Source organism: Balaenoptera borealis, assembly GCF_965194805.1.
Source record: "Balaenoptera borealis genome assembly, chromosome: 2".
In the NCBI taxonomy this organism is placed as follows: domain Eukaryota; kingdom Metazoa; phylum Chordata; class Mammalia; order Artiodactyla; family Balaenopteridae; genus Balaenoptera; species Balaenoptera borealis.
Genome location: NC_138867.1, coordinates 78,177,150 through 78,196,294, shown reverse-complemented (window position 1 = coordinate 78,196,294; position 19,145 = coordinate 78,177,150). Strand labels below are relative to the sequence as shown.

The 19,145-nt window shown below is 37.0% G+C and overlaps 1 protein-coding gene across 19 annotated transcripts in view; it reads left to right on the top strand.

Moving 5' to 3' along the window:
- Positions 1-19,145, top strand: part of MCTP1 (multiple C2 and transmembrane domain containing 1) — a gene marked incomplete at its 3' end in the record, with an annotated part of 559,050 nt that overhangs the window by 291,816 nt on the left and 248,089 nt on the right. For all 19 annotated transcript variants that reach the window (XR_014239262.1, XM_082375756.1, XM_082375755.1 and 16 more), the window contains exons 3-4: positions 8,088-8,230; positions 16,249-16,328. Coding sequence is in view for 18 of the 19 variants with exons in the window: in XM_082375756.1 (XP_082231882.1) it covers positions 8,088-8,230; positions 16,249-16,328 (223 nt within the window). The remainder of the gene's footprint in view (positions 1-8,087; positions 8,231-16,248; positions 16,329-19,145) is intronic.

Sequence of the window (19,145 nt, the reverse complement as noted above, 5' to 3'; positions counted from 1 at the left end):
AGAATAAACAGATTATAGAAGTATCCATGGGGGAGACTCTCTGTGATAAAAGGAGTATCTCCTGGTTTTTAGCAGCATTCCATTGGGAGTTTCAGAAAATGAAATATTGCTACTTGAGTTTCACTGGTTTTCCACAGAAGATTTAACTTTGCTTTCCTAGAACCTTGATGATAATTTCCCAGATACATATAATCAGCAAATGATGCTCTGCCCCATTTTTAAAAATTGTATTCATTATTTACCCAAAAAGAAAAATATAATTTAGAAATATTTCCTTCAAACTTATTAATAAAAATGGTCTTGGTGTTTGACACAGTAATTTTTAGTTTCCTGAAAAATACACTTATGTGGAATGGCTCATTCTCTGTCAAGGGCATGGAAGTGAAATCTTATCATAGATCCTTGACTTTCCTCAGAGAAAGTTGAGAAATCCCCTCACTTTAAAGGTTGAAAAACTATAGACAAGAGCAGTTAAATGACTTTTCTAAGACCACACTGCTTATAAGAAGCAAAAGTGACTTTGGTCAGTATTCTTTCCAGCACAGGACTTACTGAGAGCAGTGTCACAGAATCCACAAAGAAGAAAATTTCAGGGTCAGTGGAGTTAATAACACTCACTGTGACCCACAGTTGGAAGGGGCTACAGTCTAAGAAAAAGCCATTGAAAGCGGTGATTAAAAGTTACTAGTGACTAATACATTCTTGTTGTATAAAATGATACAGTACAACATATATGGAAGCCAAAAAAAGTTACTAGTGACACTCAAGGCAACAGTTGCAGAAAAGTATTGAGATAGCCAGAAGAAAAAGGATTGAGGAGAGTATAGATATTTAGGGTATAAAATTTTAATATTCTGATATTTTTTACATAGGAAAGTTCAATGCTTAACATTTTTTTAAAAAAATTATATTTGATCTTGTTTGGTTAGGATGGCTGCAAAAACATGGTAACATATTCTAGAAGAATTCCAGAGAAAATTGTTTCTCCTTAGGTAAAAATCATGCTTAAAGGATGAGGAGTATATTTATACCTCCAAAGTCTGTGCACTGATCACTGGTCACAGAGGGAGCTCCCAGGGGTGGGAGAAGCAGAGCCCTTTGGAAAGAATGACTCTGACATCCAGAGCACTCTTCTCTATTGCAGTTGCTCTTATGCCATAGATTAATATACAATTAATTAATATTCACAATGAAAGCAGTATTTGTCTAAATCTGTGTGAAAAAAATGTAAGTAACCACCCCCCTTCCATGTTTTAGTTTACCAAAACTTCCAGAAGTTACCAGGAAATTGCTTGTAGATACCACCTATATAATTTATGCCGTGTGTGAAGGGGAACTTGAGTGAGCTGTATTTGCCCCAAATACATGTATTATTTTTTCTTACATATTCAGAACTCTGCATTTACAAGAGAAAAATAAGCCAAAAAAATTATTCATAAAAATCAACAGTATGTTCCTGTCATTTACACCTTCTCTATACGGTGTGTCTGGAAGTGTCTTCTACTCCTCAAAGAAAGAAATTTATTTAGTTCAGTCCTATACTACATTTTATCACAGTATTAGTTTTTATTCATCTCTGTGCTGTATCATGGTAACTTCATTAACCAGCAATTTAAAAATCACTGGAATATTCATATTCCTCATTATGGAAAAAGGTTTTAGTTTCCTTTTATTTTATAACATTAAACCATATGTGATAATAAGCTTTTTGCATTTTAATTTTAATATAGTTATTTAGCCCTATGTAATGTTTCCACTGTAGGGCATTACAAATCTCAAAAAAAAAACAAAAAATGAAGAAGGAATGAGGCAGTTTAAGGAATAATTTTAATGTATAAATAAGGTACCTGTTTTGAAGATTTTTAAATCATTAATAAAAATAAATGTATATAAAGATATAATCTATTGCTCTGAGTATGCTTTGAACTTCTCTATTTTTACAGGCCTCTTTCAAGTGTGAAGGACCTTGTTATAGAACAGATATTTTCTCTGTTGTATTTGGTCAACAAAAGTAGCTAGCTTTAAATGTTTGTAGAAGGATTGAATACCTTCAGGAAGATCCACCCTAAATTTGAATTCTTTTTAACTGTTCACACTTAATATTTATATTCACTTCTCTTTTTCTCTGTTGTCTTTTTTCTTCTTTCTTTTCATCTTCCTCCTTCTCCTTCTCTTTCTCCGTAAGACTGAGTTTCGATTTCGCATTGTTTTTGATTAGGAGTTAGCGTTATTGAATAAGTATAAGCCCCTGAAACAGGAATAGCTGTTTCTGTTTCATTATATACTAGGTTTGGGATAAGACTGATTTAAACTTGTTAACCAGGAGGTTCATTTATTCTGAAAATGAAAAACAGGACACTCATTACTATACGGCTATTTACATTTTAAAGAGCTTTCATACTATTTTAAGGAAAGGAAGACTGCCATCTTGTGTGTGCTGTGTTTATTGCTGCACAAAAGGGGACCCATTCAGACAAAGTTTAGTTCTATGTTGGACTTAAATTACATTAAAGGCTAAACAGTCACACAAAGTGTTGAAATGCTCAGATGTCCTGACTCAAATAAACAAACACAAACCATAGCTTGGGGACATGTTTTTCTTTACTACATGAAGAAACGTTATACAAACCATCTAATTCCTCTTTTTCAAACAATTTGATCCTAGGGTTCAGATATATACAATGAAAATTCCCTAGATCTAAAATACTCTAGAATTTTTAAAGCACAGAATTTATAAGATAAAATAATAATGTTTTAAAATAAATTCTGAAGTTAATGCTATCTGATAAAATGAATGTGTGAAAGGTTGCTCTCGAATATGATATTAATAAAATCTGAATTTTATTTTAGGGCTAACACTTCCTAGTTTCTTCTTCTGTATTTATTTGCCCTGTTTACATTTTATTATCACCATAAAAAAGATTGCAATGAGGGTCACAGTCCAGCCAATAACAACAAAGCACAGGTTGCTAGAAAATGCCTGAGAACTGCCAAGGGTGCAGTAGAGATGCCTTAACTTTGAAGAGCCGAACCACAGGCCTCAAAATAGTAATTTGATAAGTGTTTGTGCCATCTTGTGGTTGAATGCAATATTGCAACAAAACAGCACTGGCACTTGAATTTAATTTTTGAGTTTTTTGAACCAACAAACTAAATCTCTTTTGTGTGTGTGTGTGTGATTGTTAAAGGCTAACCACAAGTTAGTGGCTTGGATTTACCTGGAGTTTTATTATAATAAAATGACTTGAGTTCACTGGAAAATCTATTACAATAAAAGAACCTCCAAAACATGTGAAACTTCCTCATCTATGAAATATAATAAGGTAGCATTTCCCAAAGAGAGATCAGGGATTATTAGTCCTGAAAGATACACTCAAGATAAATAGGCTCTATGGTCAAAGACCTGCCATACCCCCTTGGAGAGTAAAAGTGCACATTGTCTTATTTAAAAGCTATAGAAAATTAATGTTTAATTTTGTATTAAACCAGCATTTTCCAAATATGCTTGACCACAGAATTCCTTTTTAAAAAACAAATAATACCTATTAATATTACCAGGTAATAAAGTGGCTACCTTTCAACATAAAAGATTAGAGCATTAGGTACAAATCTTTTACTGAAACTAAATTAAAAGAATGATGTCTCCGGTTCTCTGTGTTGTAATCACAAGCTGAAGGTCTTGAACTTTAAATTAAGGACTCTCAGTCAACAAAGGTCCCTCAGTTACAGTAATAAGTAAACAATTAGAAATTCCTTAAAGAGTTTTGACTACTAAAAAAGTTATTAAAATTTAATAATAGCACCCAGAGCCTCTGAATGATAGTTGGAAAGGGAGAAATGTAGCAGATTTTATTCTGTGGAGTCAAAACACAGCGGGAAAAGTCAGATGACTGATTCACCATGTGTGTGCATCTGGAGCTGTTTTCCTGTACTTATGACTGTGAAATTTGCTGACGTATGTGCCATCTCCAATCCAGGTTATCCTGTGGCCAAAGCCACACATTCACAATATATTTCACCTTCATAATATCTTTTCAAAGTCCCTTAAAACAGCCTTTCTCTCTTTTTTATACCAATCCCTGAGATCTTAGTGCCTATCAGAGTCAAAAATCTGTCCCTAAACCTTAACTTAACCCTTAGACCGACTCTTGTTAGCTGGATTGTTATTTCTTCAGGCCATTGGATATTTACTGCCTCAAGCGGCATCAAGGATACGATACCAAGCGTGAAAAATGTTGTTTGGAGGTGGCCTAATGTAATATTTAATTTAAAGTTCCAGCATCCTAGCTGTGTGACTTTGGGGAATTTACTTACCTGTTCCACACTATATATTTGTATGTAATACCACTTGAGGGTATTCAATAAATGCCAACAGAACAAATGAAACATGGTTTCCTCAACTGTAACCTAGATAACACTACAACTCACCTCACAGGCTCGTTGGGTGGTATGTTATATTTGACAAAGTACGTGTTCAGTAAATGTTAACGAGAGTGATCTAGATTCCTTTTTGTAATTTAAGTTCTTCCATCAAGACCTAGTGGATCACCCAGCAGGATTCTAGGAACGAGTTGTCCCTAATTCTAAGGGGATTTTGACAGTTAGCATAGACAGTGGTTGAGGAAAATGTTTCTGGTAAGGAGCAAGAAACAGATTGCTTCTGAAAAAGATTTACATTTGAGTGTATAGGCTTCTGTGCTAAATCATAAGTTATGTCAGTTGTTTGCATAATAGCTAAATTAAATAGTGTGAGATACTGATATCAATAACTGTTAAGAAACACAGTCCAACTTTCTTGAAGTCACTTTTCTTGTAAAAGGCTTATTCATACCTTTTTTGGACCAAAGAGATACAAGATTGTTATACCTTGAAGGGGGTGAACGGTTTATGATGATGTGCCAGAGAGAGAATTGACTAGGCTCCAGATTTGAGTTCTAGTCTGACCTGGAGCAAACCACTTGACCTTTCCTACTTGTGTCATCTGTAAAACGGAGGCAGTAGTTAGACTCACAGAAGCCTTAGGGTGATTAAGACAGATAATAAGTGCGAGAGTTTTCTAAGCGAGAATAAGTTACTTGTCAATATTGGCATTATTTGTAGTGTCTAAATGATTGTTCAACATCTTTACATAATAATTCTGTGATGGTGTTTTAGAGTTAAAAAAGGAAAATATGGATGTCCATGTTTCCTAGAAAGCTGAGTAGAAGGAACCCTGGACTTGGCGTCTGAAGTGTAAATTTGCCTTTCATCCTGTTACTTGTTAGCTTCTTATGTGATTTGGTGCAAGTCACACTGAATCTCAGGTTGTTTCTCACCTGCAATATAGGTTGATAATATATGCTTTCACCAACTTCACAGAGTCACTTTGAGGATGTATTTAATAGTACTGTCTCCACTGTGAACTCTAAGGTCATTCATTTACTCATCCATTGAACAAATGCTTACTGAATACAGGCTCTGCCCCAGACGCTGTGCCATGTGCTGGGACAGAGTCCTGCCCTCACGGGGGTTATAGCCAGCGGGAAAATTCCTACAGTAAACTGGTAGACATACAAATTAACCTATAAGTAGCATAATGATGAGTGCTACTAAGCAGAAGAGCAAATGTCAGGAGAAAGTGACAAAGAGACCTAATTCAGATTGGGATGGTTGAGGAAGGCATTCCTGAGCAAATTGTATTTAAATTAAGACCTGGAAGATAAGAAGTGTCAGCCAGGCAAAAGGGGAAGAGAATGGGAAGGAGGGACTTTTCAAGCAGAGAGCCTGGCTGGAATATGTGAAGCCTGGAAGCAGAGGAGAACTTCTAGTAACAGGGAAGCTGGAACAGAGTAGGGGCCAAAAATGAAGGTGGTTCTGCAAGTTCTGTATACCATGTTAGAGATTTTGGATTTTATTATAGGTGTAGTTGAAAGGTGTTGAGATGTGTTAAGCAAAGAAGGGGGAAGATTAAATTTGCAGGTTTAAAAGGTCAGTCTGGCCGCCATATAGAGAATTAATGGGAGAGGACACGGAGGCGTGGAGAGCCCAGTTAGGAGGCTATTATTATAGTTGCACAGCACAGAAATCATGGTAGCTGAACTAGAGTGGAGGAGAGTTAATCGGACTTGGTGGTGTCCTGGATGGAGAAGGAGGTATGGAAAGTAATTTCCCTGTGTCTTGCTTGAGGAACTGTCAAATAATGGAGCATTTAACGACCTGACATGTTAACACTGGAATGTCTATTATGTATCCAAGTGGAGGTGACAAAAGTCAGCAAGAAGAGAGGTCTACCACCCACATCATTAAGTCATTAAGTCATTAATTCATTCAATTATTCACCAAACGTTTATTGAGGAACAATATGTCTAATTCTGTACTAAGTGCTGGAGGTTTAAAAAACAGTGATACAAATGGCTCTGATCTCATGGAGCATATTGTATTTTAACAGCTGGTAGTAGTTGCATAGATGATTTTAAAAATCAAAGACAAAACTGCATGACTGAGGAAATTCAGATGGGTACATGATGTTAATATCCCTCAAATTACATGCTATAACACTTCCACTCCCCGGGTGCTCAGCCTGTAGCTGGGGATCAGGGCCTTAAAAAATAGTCATTTTAACTGTTAAACATTTCAGTTCCGTTGACTCCCTTAAAGAATGCATTGTAACCGTTTAGTATTAAGCTTACATTTACATTTATAAACACTTTTTAAAGTTTGTCTTGTTATAAAATCAAGCTGTCAAAATGGGAGTTTCACAAAATGGGAAGTCGTTATTTTATTAGACCTGGGTCTAGTCATACAAAAACAAGGTCTTCAATTTACTAGGGGAATGTGGAGAGTTTTGAGAGAACCCCCAAATGATTAAATAAGAAAATCCATATCCTATAAGGCAATCCTTATATTTAGCATAGATATTTATGTGTCATGGAGGTGAGTGGAGTATTGAGGAGGAATATAGGTAGTGAGTTTAAGTATATCAGCCTCATAATTTTAATACCTAACATTTATATGGTGCTTTACAATTTTCTGAGCCCCACTCATATTTTTCTTTAAATCGTGTAGACCATAGTTATCAACTATAGTTTCAGGTTGGACAAAACAGAAAGAATTAAAATTTTATTCTAAGGGAGTCAGGTCATGTATAAAGAATTATTTTCTGAGGATGAAGATTGTCACACACTGGAATGATTTCCTTGGGGATGTTCCTGATTCACCTTTTCTAGGAATCCTTAATAACAGCATAGAGTTATGAGACCAAGATTGATGTTATTCATCGGTCAAAATGCGAAATGGTATAATATAAATGAGTGTATATAGAGGCCCTTCCCTCTTGAAGTTGCAGGGGAAAAAAAAGCACAGGCGTTAGAGCCACACAGCCTTGGATAGAATCTTCACTCCGTCTCTTGCTAGCTGTGTACCCAAGAGCAACTTATTTGATGGCTCTTATTTCCTTTATCTTCATAGGGAGCTTGGGAGGTATTAATGGATAATATGAAGTATTCAGGTTATTCAACAATCATCTGTCCGCTTCCTCTTGATGCCTTCCTCTGAGGCATCCTTCCCTAGCATTCTAAAATTGAAACCTGTGAACAAAATACGGGACCAAGGATAAAATTGATACCTGTGAAGAAAATATGGGACCAAGGATAAAACTGAAGCTCAATTTAAGACTCACCTTTTCCGAAACCCATTAAACTAGTGTAAATTTTTAGCAGCATGTATAAGTCTAAAACTTGTTAAATCAGCCAAGATCATGGATCATCTTTATTATAGTTGACCAGATGAAACGTCAGATTAATCTCTATCATTTACAACATGAATTAAATTTATAAATGCAGCATGCAGTAGAGTTTTAAAATACCAGAACAGGGTTACAGTATTAAGATCAGAAGATATAATAATAATAATTATTATTATTATTATTTACTGTCACTTCAATATTTAAGGGAAAATTTAGGAAAAGGCACTTAATCCTTATTTTTCTCCTGTGATACGGTTTACTTAAATTTTATTCCTTTAAATACTTTCCAATGTTTAGATGAGCTATTCTCTTGCTTCTGTAGAAAAGCATGATTAACATACATCAATTTGTATCTCTTTAACAGGGACAAGTGATCCATATGTGAAGTTTAAAATTGGAGGAAAAGAAGTTTTTAGAAGTAAAATAATACACAAGAACCTCAATCCTGTGTGGGAGGAGAAAGCTTGCCTTCTTGTTGATCATCTTAAGGAGCCATTGTATATAAAGGTGAACCATTTATTTGTTTTCCCCTAATGTAATCTGATATAGAAATCCCCGTTTAATGGTTTTTTATAATGTCTGTCTGTCTGATGAGATTTTTCACCAGAGATATATTCTGCTATGCGCAATTCTAATCTGTTGGTGATGTGATAGAAATGAGCTATAGGGGAGGGGGAGCTGGTGGGAGTATTTTTCTTCTGGACAGTTCTATTACCAGTTATATTTAGGAGAATTATGAAGTCCATCTCCTCCTGCTTGGTGCAGTTAACTGATTTAGTGCACTTTGGGAACGTATAAAAACAAGACTCCATATAATCTAGCACGAAGAGCTTACACAGAACACACCCTTTCTGTTTAAAAATTATATCAGGGGAGACTACCCTGGTGGCACAGCGGTTAAGAATCCACCTGCCAATGCAGGGGACACGGGTTTGAGCCCTGGTCCAGGAAGATCCCACACGCCGTGGAGCAACTAAGCCTGTGTGCCACAGCTACTGAGCCTGTGCTCTAGAGCCCGCGAGCCACAACTACTGAGCCTGCGTGCCACAACTACTGAAGCCCATGAGCCTAGAGCTTGTGCTCCGCAACAAGAGAAACCACCACAATGAGAAGCCCGCGCACCGCAGCGAAGAGTAGCCCCTGCTCGCTGCAACTAGAGAAAGCCCGCGCACAGCAAGGAAGACCCAATGCAGCATAATTAATTAATTAATTAATTAATTAATTAATTTTTTAGAAAGAATTATATCAGGGATCTACCATTCCTGGTTGCAAACAAAATGCTTTACTTGGAAGGTGAGGAGGGTAAACATAATAGAGGGAGAAAAACTCCTGTCTCTATTACATTACCAGACATGGGGGGAAAAAAAAGTATTTCCTTTCATTTGATATAGTTAGGAAAAAAAAAAAAGAAGAAGAATTTATAGAGTTAACCTTAATTCCTTATTTTACTTTCAAAGCTGACTTCCCTTTAATTCATATCTGTAGGTACTTATATTCTTTTTGACTCTTACGTTCTGACTATCCATGCAGTGACCAAACCGTTTTCTGCTTTTACCACATCACATGCCCCATCCTTTTCTCTAAATTGTCACAACTGGCACGTGAGCCCCAAAGGTCACTTGATCACTCTTTCAGCAATCTCTGGGCATCCTTCTTCCCCTCAAATCTTCATTTGCATTGCTTCCAGTTGTTTCTCTTTTCCACAGAAAGGAAAAAGTAATCAAGATGTTACTAAAATCATAGCAGGACCATTTATCAAATCGATGAAAAAGAGAACTCCATGTATGTAGTTGATAAGTTTCTAGAAGTCATTTTGGGGAGCATAGACCTGTATTTGCTTAAGAAATTGTCTCAAATGGACAATGGCTAAAGGAAATCAGTTAAATAGAATTAGTGAGCTATCTTTCAGTGTTCAAAAATCATGACCCAAGGATTATTAATGTGAGAGTCTTCATGGCCAACCCTCCTCCCACCAAAGGGAAGACCTCCATGGTCAGAGATGTTTCTCCCCTACTCCTCATCTCTAGAGAGAAAGAAATGTCTACATGAGAAAAAAGGAAATACCTTCATAATAAAGAACTGAGATAAGAGGAAAAAAGGAATTTAAAAAAAGACAAGTAGGATTAAGGAAGCTTATTCCTAGGGAGGTTTAGAAGAAATAAGTTAGAACAGCTGCAACCATGAAGGAAATGGATAGGAAAGGAAAGCAGGGTTAATAAGGATAGCACTGGACCATTGGGATCTCCTATAATGTCCCTTAAGAGAAAAATTATGGAAGAAAAGGATTAATTTCTAATTGCTTTTGCTGTGGATCTGTTTCTTTAATGGGATATTACTCTATGACAGAAGCACTTGGATCTCCAGTCTTTAAAGTGGTTACAAATGAATGTTCCAGTATTACATTAGGTAATGGTTGGGTTCCTATGCTATTCTTTTGTGTTCAAGAATGAAATTCATCTGTGCAGAAATCCAGATGTCAAATGTGTATTTCAAAAGGAATATCATAATAGGCTCAAAAGCAAACAGAAATCTGAAGTACACAGAAAAAAATGGTGGCAAAAATTTTTGTTTTGGTTTAAGAGAGCAAGAATAGATACACATACATACTGAAAATAAGAGACTGTAACACTGCCTATAGACCAAAGGCCTGGTTAATGACACACTGGGAACAAAGAAGTTAGGAGAGAAAACCCAAGGGTGGTTTTTGTTTTTGTTTTTTACCACTTTGAGTTTCCAAAGTGCAACATTATGTAACCACACCCTAACTTCCACCTTATAGAAGAAGATACATAGTGAATTGTAAAAGATTTGACACTTTTTTTTACATTTCTACATAAGAAAAAATAAGTTAAACAGAAATCACACCGGCCTCTCAAATACGAGTACAAACATAAAATAACAAGACTTTATTTTTATGTAATGCTTTATACTTTTTAATATGCTTTGATATTTTTCATTTGATTTTCATTTTCTGGACCATGCATAGGGCTTCTTTTGAAAAAAAATTTCTAACTTTCACCTTTACTTTTCCCATGTTTTGTGTTATCTACTTTTTGCCTAATGTGGGACACACAAAGACCTAAGTAATATACATTGGTGGAAATGATATTTTAAGTTACTAGAATTTCGTGAAGATTGCATTATTTTCATTGTCTCTACATAGCTCTGTGTGATTGACTTTTATATGATGCCCACATCCTCTGTGATAGGAAATTAATCTTGCCTGAAAGATTTCTTAGGTACTAATTGATTCTTTAGTGACAGGTAATATGAAAATGCATCCATGAACTAGATGATTAGAAAATGTTGTCTTCAACCCTCCTCTCTATGGCTCAAGGAAAAAGAAGTTCACGTGCACACTGTAATCTGATTTCTATCAGTGTAAACATTACCAAGGGAGGGCTTCCCTGGTGGCGCAGTGGTTAAGAATCTGCCTGCCAATGCAGGGGACATGGGTTCGTGCCCCGGTCCGGGAAGATCCCACATGCCGCGGAGCAACTGGGCCCGTGAGCCACAACTACTGAACCTGCGCATCTGGAGCCTGTGCTCCGCAACAAGAGAGGCCGCGACAGTGAGAGGCCCGCGCACCGCGATGAAGAGTGGCCCCCGCTCGCCGCAACTGGAGAAAGCCCTCGCACAGAAACGAAGACACAACACAGCCAAAAATACATAAATTAATTAAAAAAAAAAAAAGATTCAAAAAGGGAAACAAAATTCAGTTCTAAGTTAAGGTTATAAAATCACACTGAAGTTACAGTACTTGTAACATTTCTAGTAAAAACAAATTTTAAAACATCTTGGTACTGTCGTTTTTAAATACTATACAAAATAAATAAATACACTTTCCAATTGGTTGGAATTCATATAGCTTTTAATTTTAATAAAAAGAGAATATTCCTTCAGTTATGAATGACTTCATAGTAAGGGCAGGTAAAAACAAGGCTGCAGGGACGGGCTTGAAACATATTTATCGTAGGGTAGCAGGAGAATCTGGGAGTTAAATGCAGTGCTTCTAATTGAGATAAGAGCCACTGAAGCCTGCTCTGTATCCACGGAGATGCTCCAGCACACATCTTAAATAATAGAGTAAATTCAGCATCCCTTTCAGTTGAATTAAATTCAGATTCTCCATTGTAATTTCACTGGCACTATTATTCCATGTACACGATGAGCACCCAGAATTACAGCGGGAAGAGGTAGAAGTAATCTAAAAGGAGAAATGTAAATTGTTGCCTGTTTGACCTAATCATCAGCTAGAAGAGCTAAATTGAAGGTGCTCTTCTAAATAATAGAAAGATTTTGATAACTAGAAAAACTGTTCTGTTTGGAGCCATAGTACTGATTCTAAGATCGTCACTTTAACAAACTTGATAGTTCCTTAAATAACTCACATCTATCCAAGCTTAAGATTTAAAATTGAAAAGGTACTTAAAGCATGGGTCAAGCTAAGGACCATATAACTGTCTTGTCCAAAATTATTTCTCAGTAGGTTCTAAGGGTCCTAAAAAGAATGTCTTATACCAACGACCCTCAACCCTGACTGTACATCAGTTTAAATATGCTCTGTGTCTGAAATCCATTACAAGATTTGAATCTGACCTCTTCTTAGCCCGTGCATTTAGGGGCAAGTAACATAAATGTTTTAAGCTTTGGATTCCTTATCTGACAAATGGAAACAATACTTTGTTCACTGAGTTGTATAAGAATGAAATTTAAAAATCTATATGATGTGTTTAACACAGTGCCTTATATATGGTAAATGTTGAATAAACATTAATTGTCATTAACTGTGCTTCTTATTGCAGTGGGAGTGCCTTTCCTATTTCATCACTCTTCTATGTTCTATATTTTCTGACACTTCACCTAGAGCAATGCTCCCTCTGACAGATAGTTTATAGAGCTTGGAACCAAATTGCATAGCAAACAATTTCATTAAGGAATGGATTCTGGTATCTCCATTCTTCCCTGTGTTTATGCCTTTGCTGAGTAATAGGAATTGAGAACTAATGTAAACCTCTAGCATTAGGACGGTAGAAAAGACTCTCCCCATGAGAATAAACAGAGTTTGAATGTTGACTCACCCATTTGGGCTGTCTATACTGATCAGTTCACTGGATTCACAGCTTTCCACTTCATATGTGTAGGTGAATCCTAGGTGTTCTCATGGATTATATGTCACTGTAGTCTCCCCAAGATTTTAATCCTTAGGCTGATACAATCAGAAGAGATTGCACAAGAGAAATTTCTCTAATTTTGGTGTAAATTTTATGTTGTAAAATACACTACTGCAGCCACTTGCAAATACCAAGGTGTCAGTTGTATAAGATATGCCACTGACCAGATGACTAAAGCTCAGAAGTGTAATTGATCAAGGAGAATATTTACTGCGGGGGTGCTGTGCTTTCTACAACAAATGTACTCCTGAAAGGTTGTCAGTAAATCAAATGACTATAAATTGAATAATTTAAAAGGCATTAGAGGAGCGTATAACTTAAGTAAATCCCTTGTGACTCTTCTAATTTAAGAATCCCTTTGTAAAGCAAAGGATTTATTTTTTTTTTAATATCAACTTTTTACATATTAAGTTTGTTTAAATTGCAGTACACCTGTCCTAGAGAAAAGAAAACAGTACCTGATGCAGGGCTTCGGTACATCCTACTCCCTCAGCTTGGAGCTTTTTAACTGTTGTGTCAAGGATTGGGCAGAGGGATGCTGAGCTACAGGTTCTCTCAGCCCAGTGCATTCTCACCTCCTGGAGAGTCCAGTGGTCTGGGTCATCCTTTCAAGAGCAGACTTACCTGTTTATGCTCATTTACTCCAGTGAGCAATACAATGATTTTCTATTTGAAAAGGTCAGAAACACAGCTCTAAACTCCATCTAGTAACCTTTTTTTCAATCTTAAAAGCTTTCCCTGATCTCCAGTGTACCCTGTTCTTTTCTTTACAACAGTCATCGAAGTTTGTAATTCTATCACCTGTGCACTTCCTTGTTTAACATCTGCCTCCCTCACTAAACTATAAGCGCTGACAATGTGAGATTTCCTCACCACAGTTTACTCAATGCCTAGCACATTGTCTGGCACATAATAAGCATTTAATCAATGTTGACCAAGGAAATAAATGAGTAAGAAAATGTTTAAATGGATGGAAATTAGCCAACTCCCGTTCACTTAGAGTTCTTTGGAAATGGTCCCATCTGATCTAGCTCTGAGCTCTCTCTCCAACTTCCTTCCACTCTCCATCTTTCTCAGTCTGCTTCAGCCACACTGGCTGCTGGCTGATCCTTGAACATGCTAATCACTTGCTGTTTCCTCCACCTGGTGCGCTCTTCCCATTCTAGTGTCACTCTAATGGCTTAATCTTTCTCATGATTGTAGTCTCTACACAATCACACTTCCTCTGAGAGGCCTTCCTGGACTCCCAATCTAAAATATCAGCTCCAAATGTATATTCTCATTGAGTGCTTATATCACTCAGCATCATGGTTTTTTTCTTACTTTTTTAAATTAATTTTTATTGGAGTAGAGTTGCTTTACAATGTTGTGTTAGTTTCTGCTGTGCAGCAAAGTGAATCAATTATATGTATACGTATATCCACTTTTTTTTAGATTTCTTTCCCATTTAGGTCACCACAGAGCATTGAGTAGAGTTCCCTGTGCTATACAGTAGGGTCTCACTAGTTATCTATTTTATACATTGTAGTGCATATATGTCAATCCCAATCTCCCATTCATCACCCCCGCCTTTTCCCCCCTTGGTAACCAGTAGTTTGTTATATGAAATTATAGAAAAACAAAGCAAATCTATGCAACAGAAAGCAGACTGGTGTTTGCCAAGGGCAGAGCAGGTGAGGAAGAAGAATGTCGAACAGGATCATGAGGGAACTTTGGGAGTTATGGAAATGTCTTCCACCTTGACTGTGTCAGTGGTTGCATAGCCATAGACATTTGTCAAAACTTATTGAACTGTACCCTTAAAATGGATGTATGTCCACTCCTGGATATATATCCAAAGAAAATGAAAGCACTAATTAGAAAAGACACATATACCCCAATGTTCATGGCAGCATTATTTATAATTGCCAAGGTATGGAAGCAACCTAAGTGTCCATCAGGAGATGGTTGGATAAAGAAGATATGGTGTGTGTGTGTGTGTGTGTGTGTGTGTGTGTGTGTGTGTGTATGTATAATGGAATACTACTCAGCCATAAAAAGGAATGAATTTTTACCATTTGCAACAACACAGATGGACTTAGAGGGTATTATGCTAAGTGAAATAAGTCAGACAGAGAAAGACAAATTCTGTATGATGTCACTTAGATGTGGATTCTAAAAAAATATAACAAACTAATAAATATAACAAGAAAGAAACAGACTCATAGATATAGAGAACAAACTAGTGATTACCAATGGGGAAAGGGAAGGGGGGAGGGGCAAGATAGGAGTAGGGGATTAAGAGGTACAAACTACTATGTATAAAATAAATCAGCTACAGGATATATTGTACAGCACAGGGAATATAACCAATTTTTATAATAACTATAAATGGAATATAACCTTTAAAAATTGTGAACACTGTGTTGTACACCTAAAACTTATGTACTATTGTACATCAACTATACCTGAATCAAAAAATTTTTTAATTAATTAAAAAAATAATAAAATATCAGCTCCCAACACATTCCCTTACACTTTTGTCTCCATGGTGCTCCTCACTGAACTGTATATATCTATTTGGGTTTCTATGGACTCTCCCAGCTGTTCAGTGTAGGGTCCAGAAGGTCAAGCACATTGCCTGTCTTTTTCATCATAGTATGAATACAAACCATGAAGGGCACAAAGAAGATAAATAGTTTTGACAAAAGAAAGAAATACATTCTTTTCTTTTTCTTTTTCTTTCTGTTTTGTTGTTGTTAGTCACATTAATATTATGCCCTAATCATTGCTTGTGATAATAAAAATTTAATTTAAACTTAGAATAACTTTATGAAGTACTTTAATCATAATATCTTAATGTTTACTTATTTGTATGTTTAAAATGGCATTGTCCTATAATATCAGAGAATATATGTTTGATGACCTGAAAAATACAAGAAATTGGAGTCATATCTTCATCACCTACAGCCCAGTATGGAAGACATATTTATTGAATTTCATACCAACTCACTTTGCCTTTCAGTAATGCTAATAGACCATCTATAATGAGAGGAAAATATTCTAAGCCTGTGGTTCCCACATTTTTGATGATTCACTGTAATTTATTTGATTTTGTTATCACCTTCTTTGACGTTCTACTTTATACAAATCAGTAATTTTAATTATAAAATTAAATGTAATTTCCTTTGAATGTTTTGTGAGACCTTAGTATTTCAAAACACAAAAACAAATAAAATTTTAAAAGTAAATCTTAGGAAATTTTATTGATTTTGGTGATATAGACAACCAGTATTTTATAATGAAGATGTTTTTCACTTAAAGCTTATATTGGAATTGTTTATAATAATGTCTGTGTCTTTGGCTTCATAGGTATTTGACTATGACTTTGGTCTACAGGATGACTTTATGGGCTCAGCCTTTCTGGATCTCACACAATTGGAGTTAAACAGGTAACTTTTGAACTGTTGTAATGTCACTACACCTTTTTATGAAACTGGGCCTGTGTAACAGAAAATGTCAACAGATCTGGGTTCTAGTCTCTGTTCTGTCATTTATGGTTGTGAGTCTTTGTGCTAGCCAGACTTTCTCAAGTATGTCTTTCTCACTTACCTGGTGGAAATAATACTTAGCATCTTCCCTCACTATCTCATTCGACAGCAACTATTCAGCAGAAAATTTCTTTTTTTTTTTTTTTGGCCACGCCATACAGAATGAGGCATTTTAGTTCCCCAACCAGGGATGGGACCCGTGCCCCCTGCAGTGGAAGCACGGAGTCCTAACCACTGGACCTGGACTGCCAGGGAAGTCCCCAGCAGAAAAATTCTTAAGACACTTTCTTTGTCCCCCAGACTGTGCTGAGCACCAGGAATCTAGATTAAGACACATTCCTTGCTCTCACATTGATGGTGTGATCATAGTGGGGCATAAAGAAGATGATACATGTTAATCAAAATTATTAATTTAAGAATGAGGCCACCACATAGGAAATAAGATGAGTACACTATGCATCGAAAATAGCAACACTCTTATCACTTAAGCCGAAGTAGAATCTAATTTTGCCATCATCAGTAATCCTAGGTTACCGAGGAGTAGCCCGAAAGTGGAGGCAGATTGGTTGTATTTACTCAGTTACATTAACTTATCATTGCTTGACTAGTTGTAAAGTAATGATTAGTTATAACTAAATTAATATTATAAATATTAACCATTCCTTGCACCGAATTATGGGCTTTTATTTTTTTAATGTATTTCAACATAGGAGATAAGATTTGATTAATACTACAGAAGAAAAAATAGGTTTTAAAAGGTCCAGCAGTGCTGGAATGGATTACAAAGGAGGCTGCCAAATCATCTTTGGTGGTTTTAAAGAGATGGTTTAGATCAGGGGTCCCCAACCCCTGTTAGGAACGGGGCTGCAGAGCAGGAGGGGAGCAGCAGGCGAGCGAGCGAAGCTTCATCTGTATTTACAGCCGCTCCCCGTCACTCGCATTACCGCCTGAGCTCCGCCTCCTGTCAGATCAGCAGCATTAGATTCTCATAGGAGCGCGAACCCTACTGTGAACCGCACATGCGTGGGATCTAGGTTGCACGGTTGCGTGCTCCTTATGAGAATCTAATGCCTGATGATCTGAGGTGGAGCTGAGGCAGTGATGCTAGCGCTGGGGAGCGGCTGCAAATACAGATTATCATTAGCAGAGAGGTTTGACTGCACAGAGAGCATAATAAATCCATTGCTTGCAGACTCATGAAGCTGCTGTATAGCACAGGGAGATCAGCTCGGTGCTTTTTTTTTTTTTTTTAATAAATTTATTTATTTATTTATTTGTTTATTTTTGGCTGCATTGGGTCTTCATTGCTGTGCGTGGGCTTTCTCTAGTTGTGGCGAGCGGGGTCTACTCTTTGTGGCGGTGCTCAGGCTTCTCATCGCGGTGGCTTCTCTTGTTGTGGAGCACAGGCTCTAGGTGCACAGGCTTCAGTAGTTGTGGCTCACGGGCTCTAGAGCGCAGGCTCAGTAGTTGTGGTGCATGGGCTTAGTTGCTCCGCGGCATGTGGGGTCTTCCCGGACCAGGGCTCAAACCTGTGTCCCCTGCATTGGCAGGCAGATTCTTAACAAGTACGCCACCAGGGAAGCCCCCCAGCTCAGTGCTTTGTGACAACCTAGAGGGGTGGGATGGGGAGGGAGAGAGGGAGGCTCATGAGGGAGGGGATATAGGTGTACATACAGCTGATTCACTTTGTTGTACAACAGAAACTAACACAACATTGTAAAGCAATTATAATCCAATAAAGATGTAAAAAAAAAAAACCTATCAGTGAGTGGCAAGTGAAAACAAGCTCAGGGCTCCCACCGATTCTGCATTATGGTGAGTTGTATAATTATTTCATTATATACTACAATGCAGTAATGATAGAAATAAAGTGCACAATAAATGTAATGTGCTTGAATCGTCCTGAAACCATCCCCCACCCCCCAACCCCCCGTCTGTGGAAAAATTGTCTTCCATGAAACTGGTCCCTGGTGCCAAAAACGTTGGGGGCCGCTGGTTTAGATGATCATGTTATATCATGTGGCAGGAATAGTGGAAAGCAGAGTAATGGGTCAGATCACAACTTTATATTTTAAATGTAGATGAAATATAAATAGTAGAACTCCTTATATGTTCTAGTCTGAGCACAATGGCAGCTTATTGGTGGTCTTCCAATGGTTATCTATGCCTCAAACTGGACAAAGGAGTGGCCTTTTCTATACTTCCTATGTGTCCTTCATTCCAACCCAGAGCCTAGCAGGCCTGACCTCGGGGTGATTGTTTGCTCCCCGCTTCACCACGGCTGAAGGAAGTCCTAGGTGGTGTTGTATGTGGTCTGTTATCATGAAACTGAGCTCCAGCTAGACTGGGCTGTGCTGTTCTTCTGTAAAGGCCACGGTTATTTTCTCTGTAAATTCTGCATAAGGGTATGCAAATTACTAGGTTTAATCACAGAGCATAAGTTTCTCTTTTTCTCTATTAAAGATAGATTACTGGTGAAAAATAATTTTAAATGGAAAAACATATGAGATGGGTAAAAAAACCAAAGATTATGTATAAGCATCTGGTATTTATTTTACCACATTACTTATTTTATGTATTTAGCTAACTATACTCTCCCCTCAAAACCACATAAACATCAAATTACCACTTTTAAAAATCAAATATTTGTGTATACCATTACATTCTATGTACAGAAATCAATATGGGAATTCCCTGGCAGTCCAGTGGTTAGGACTC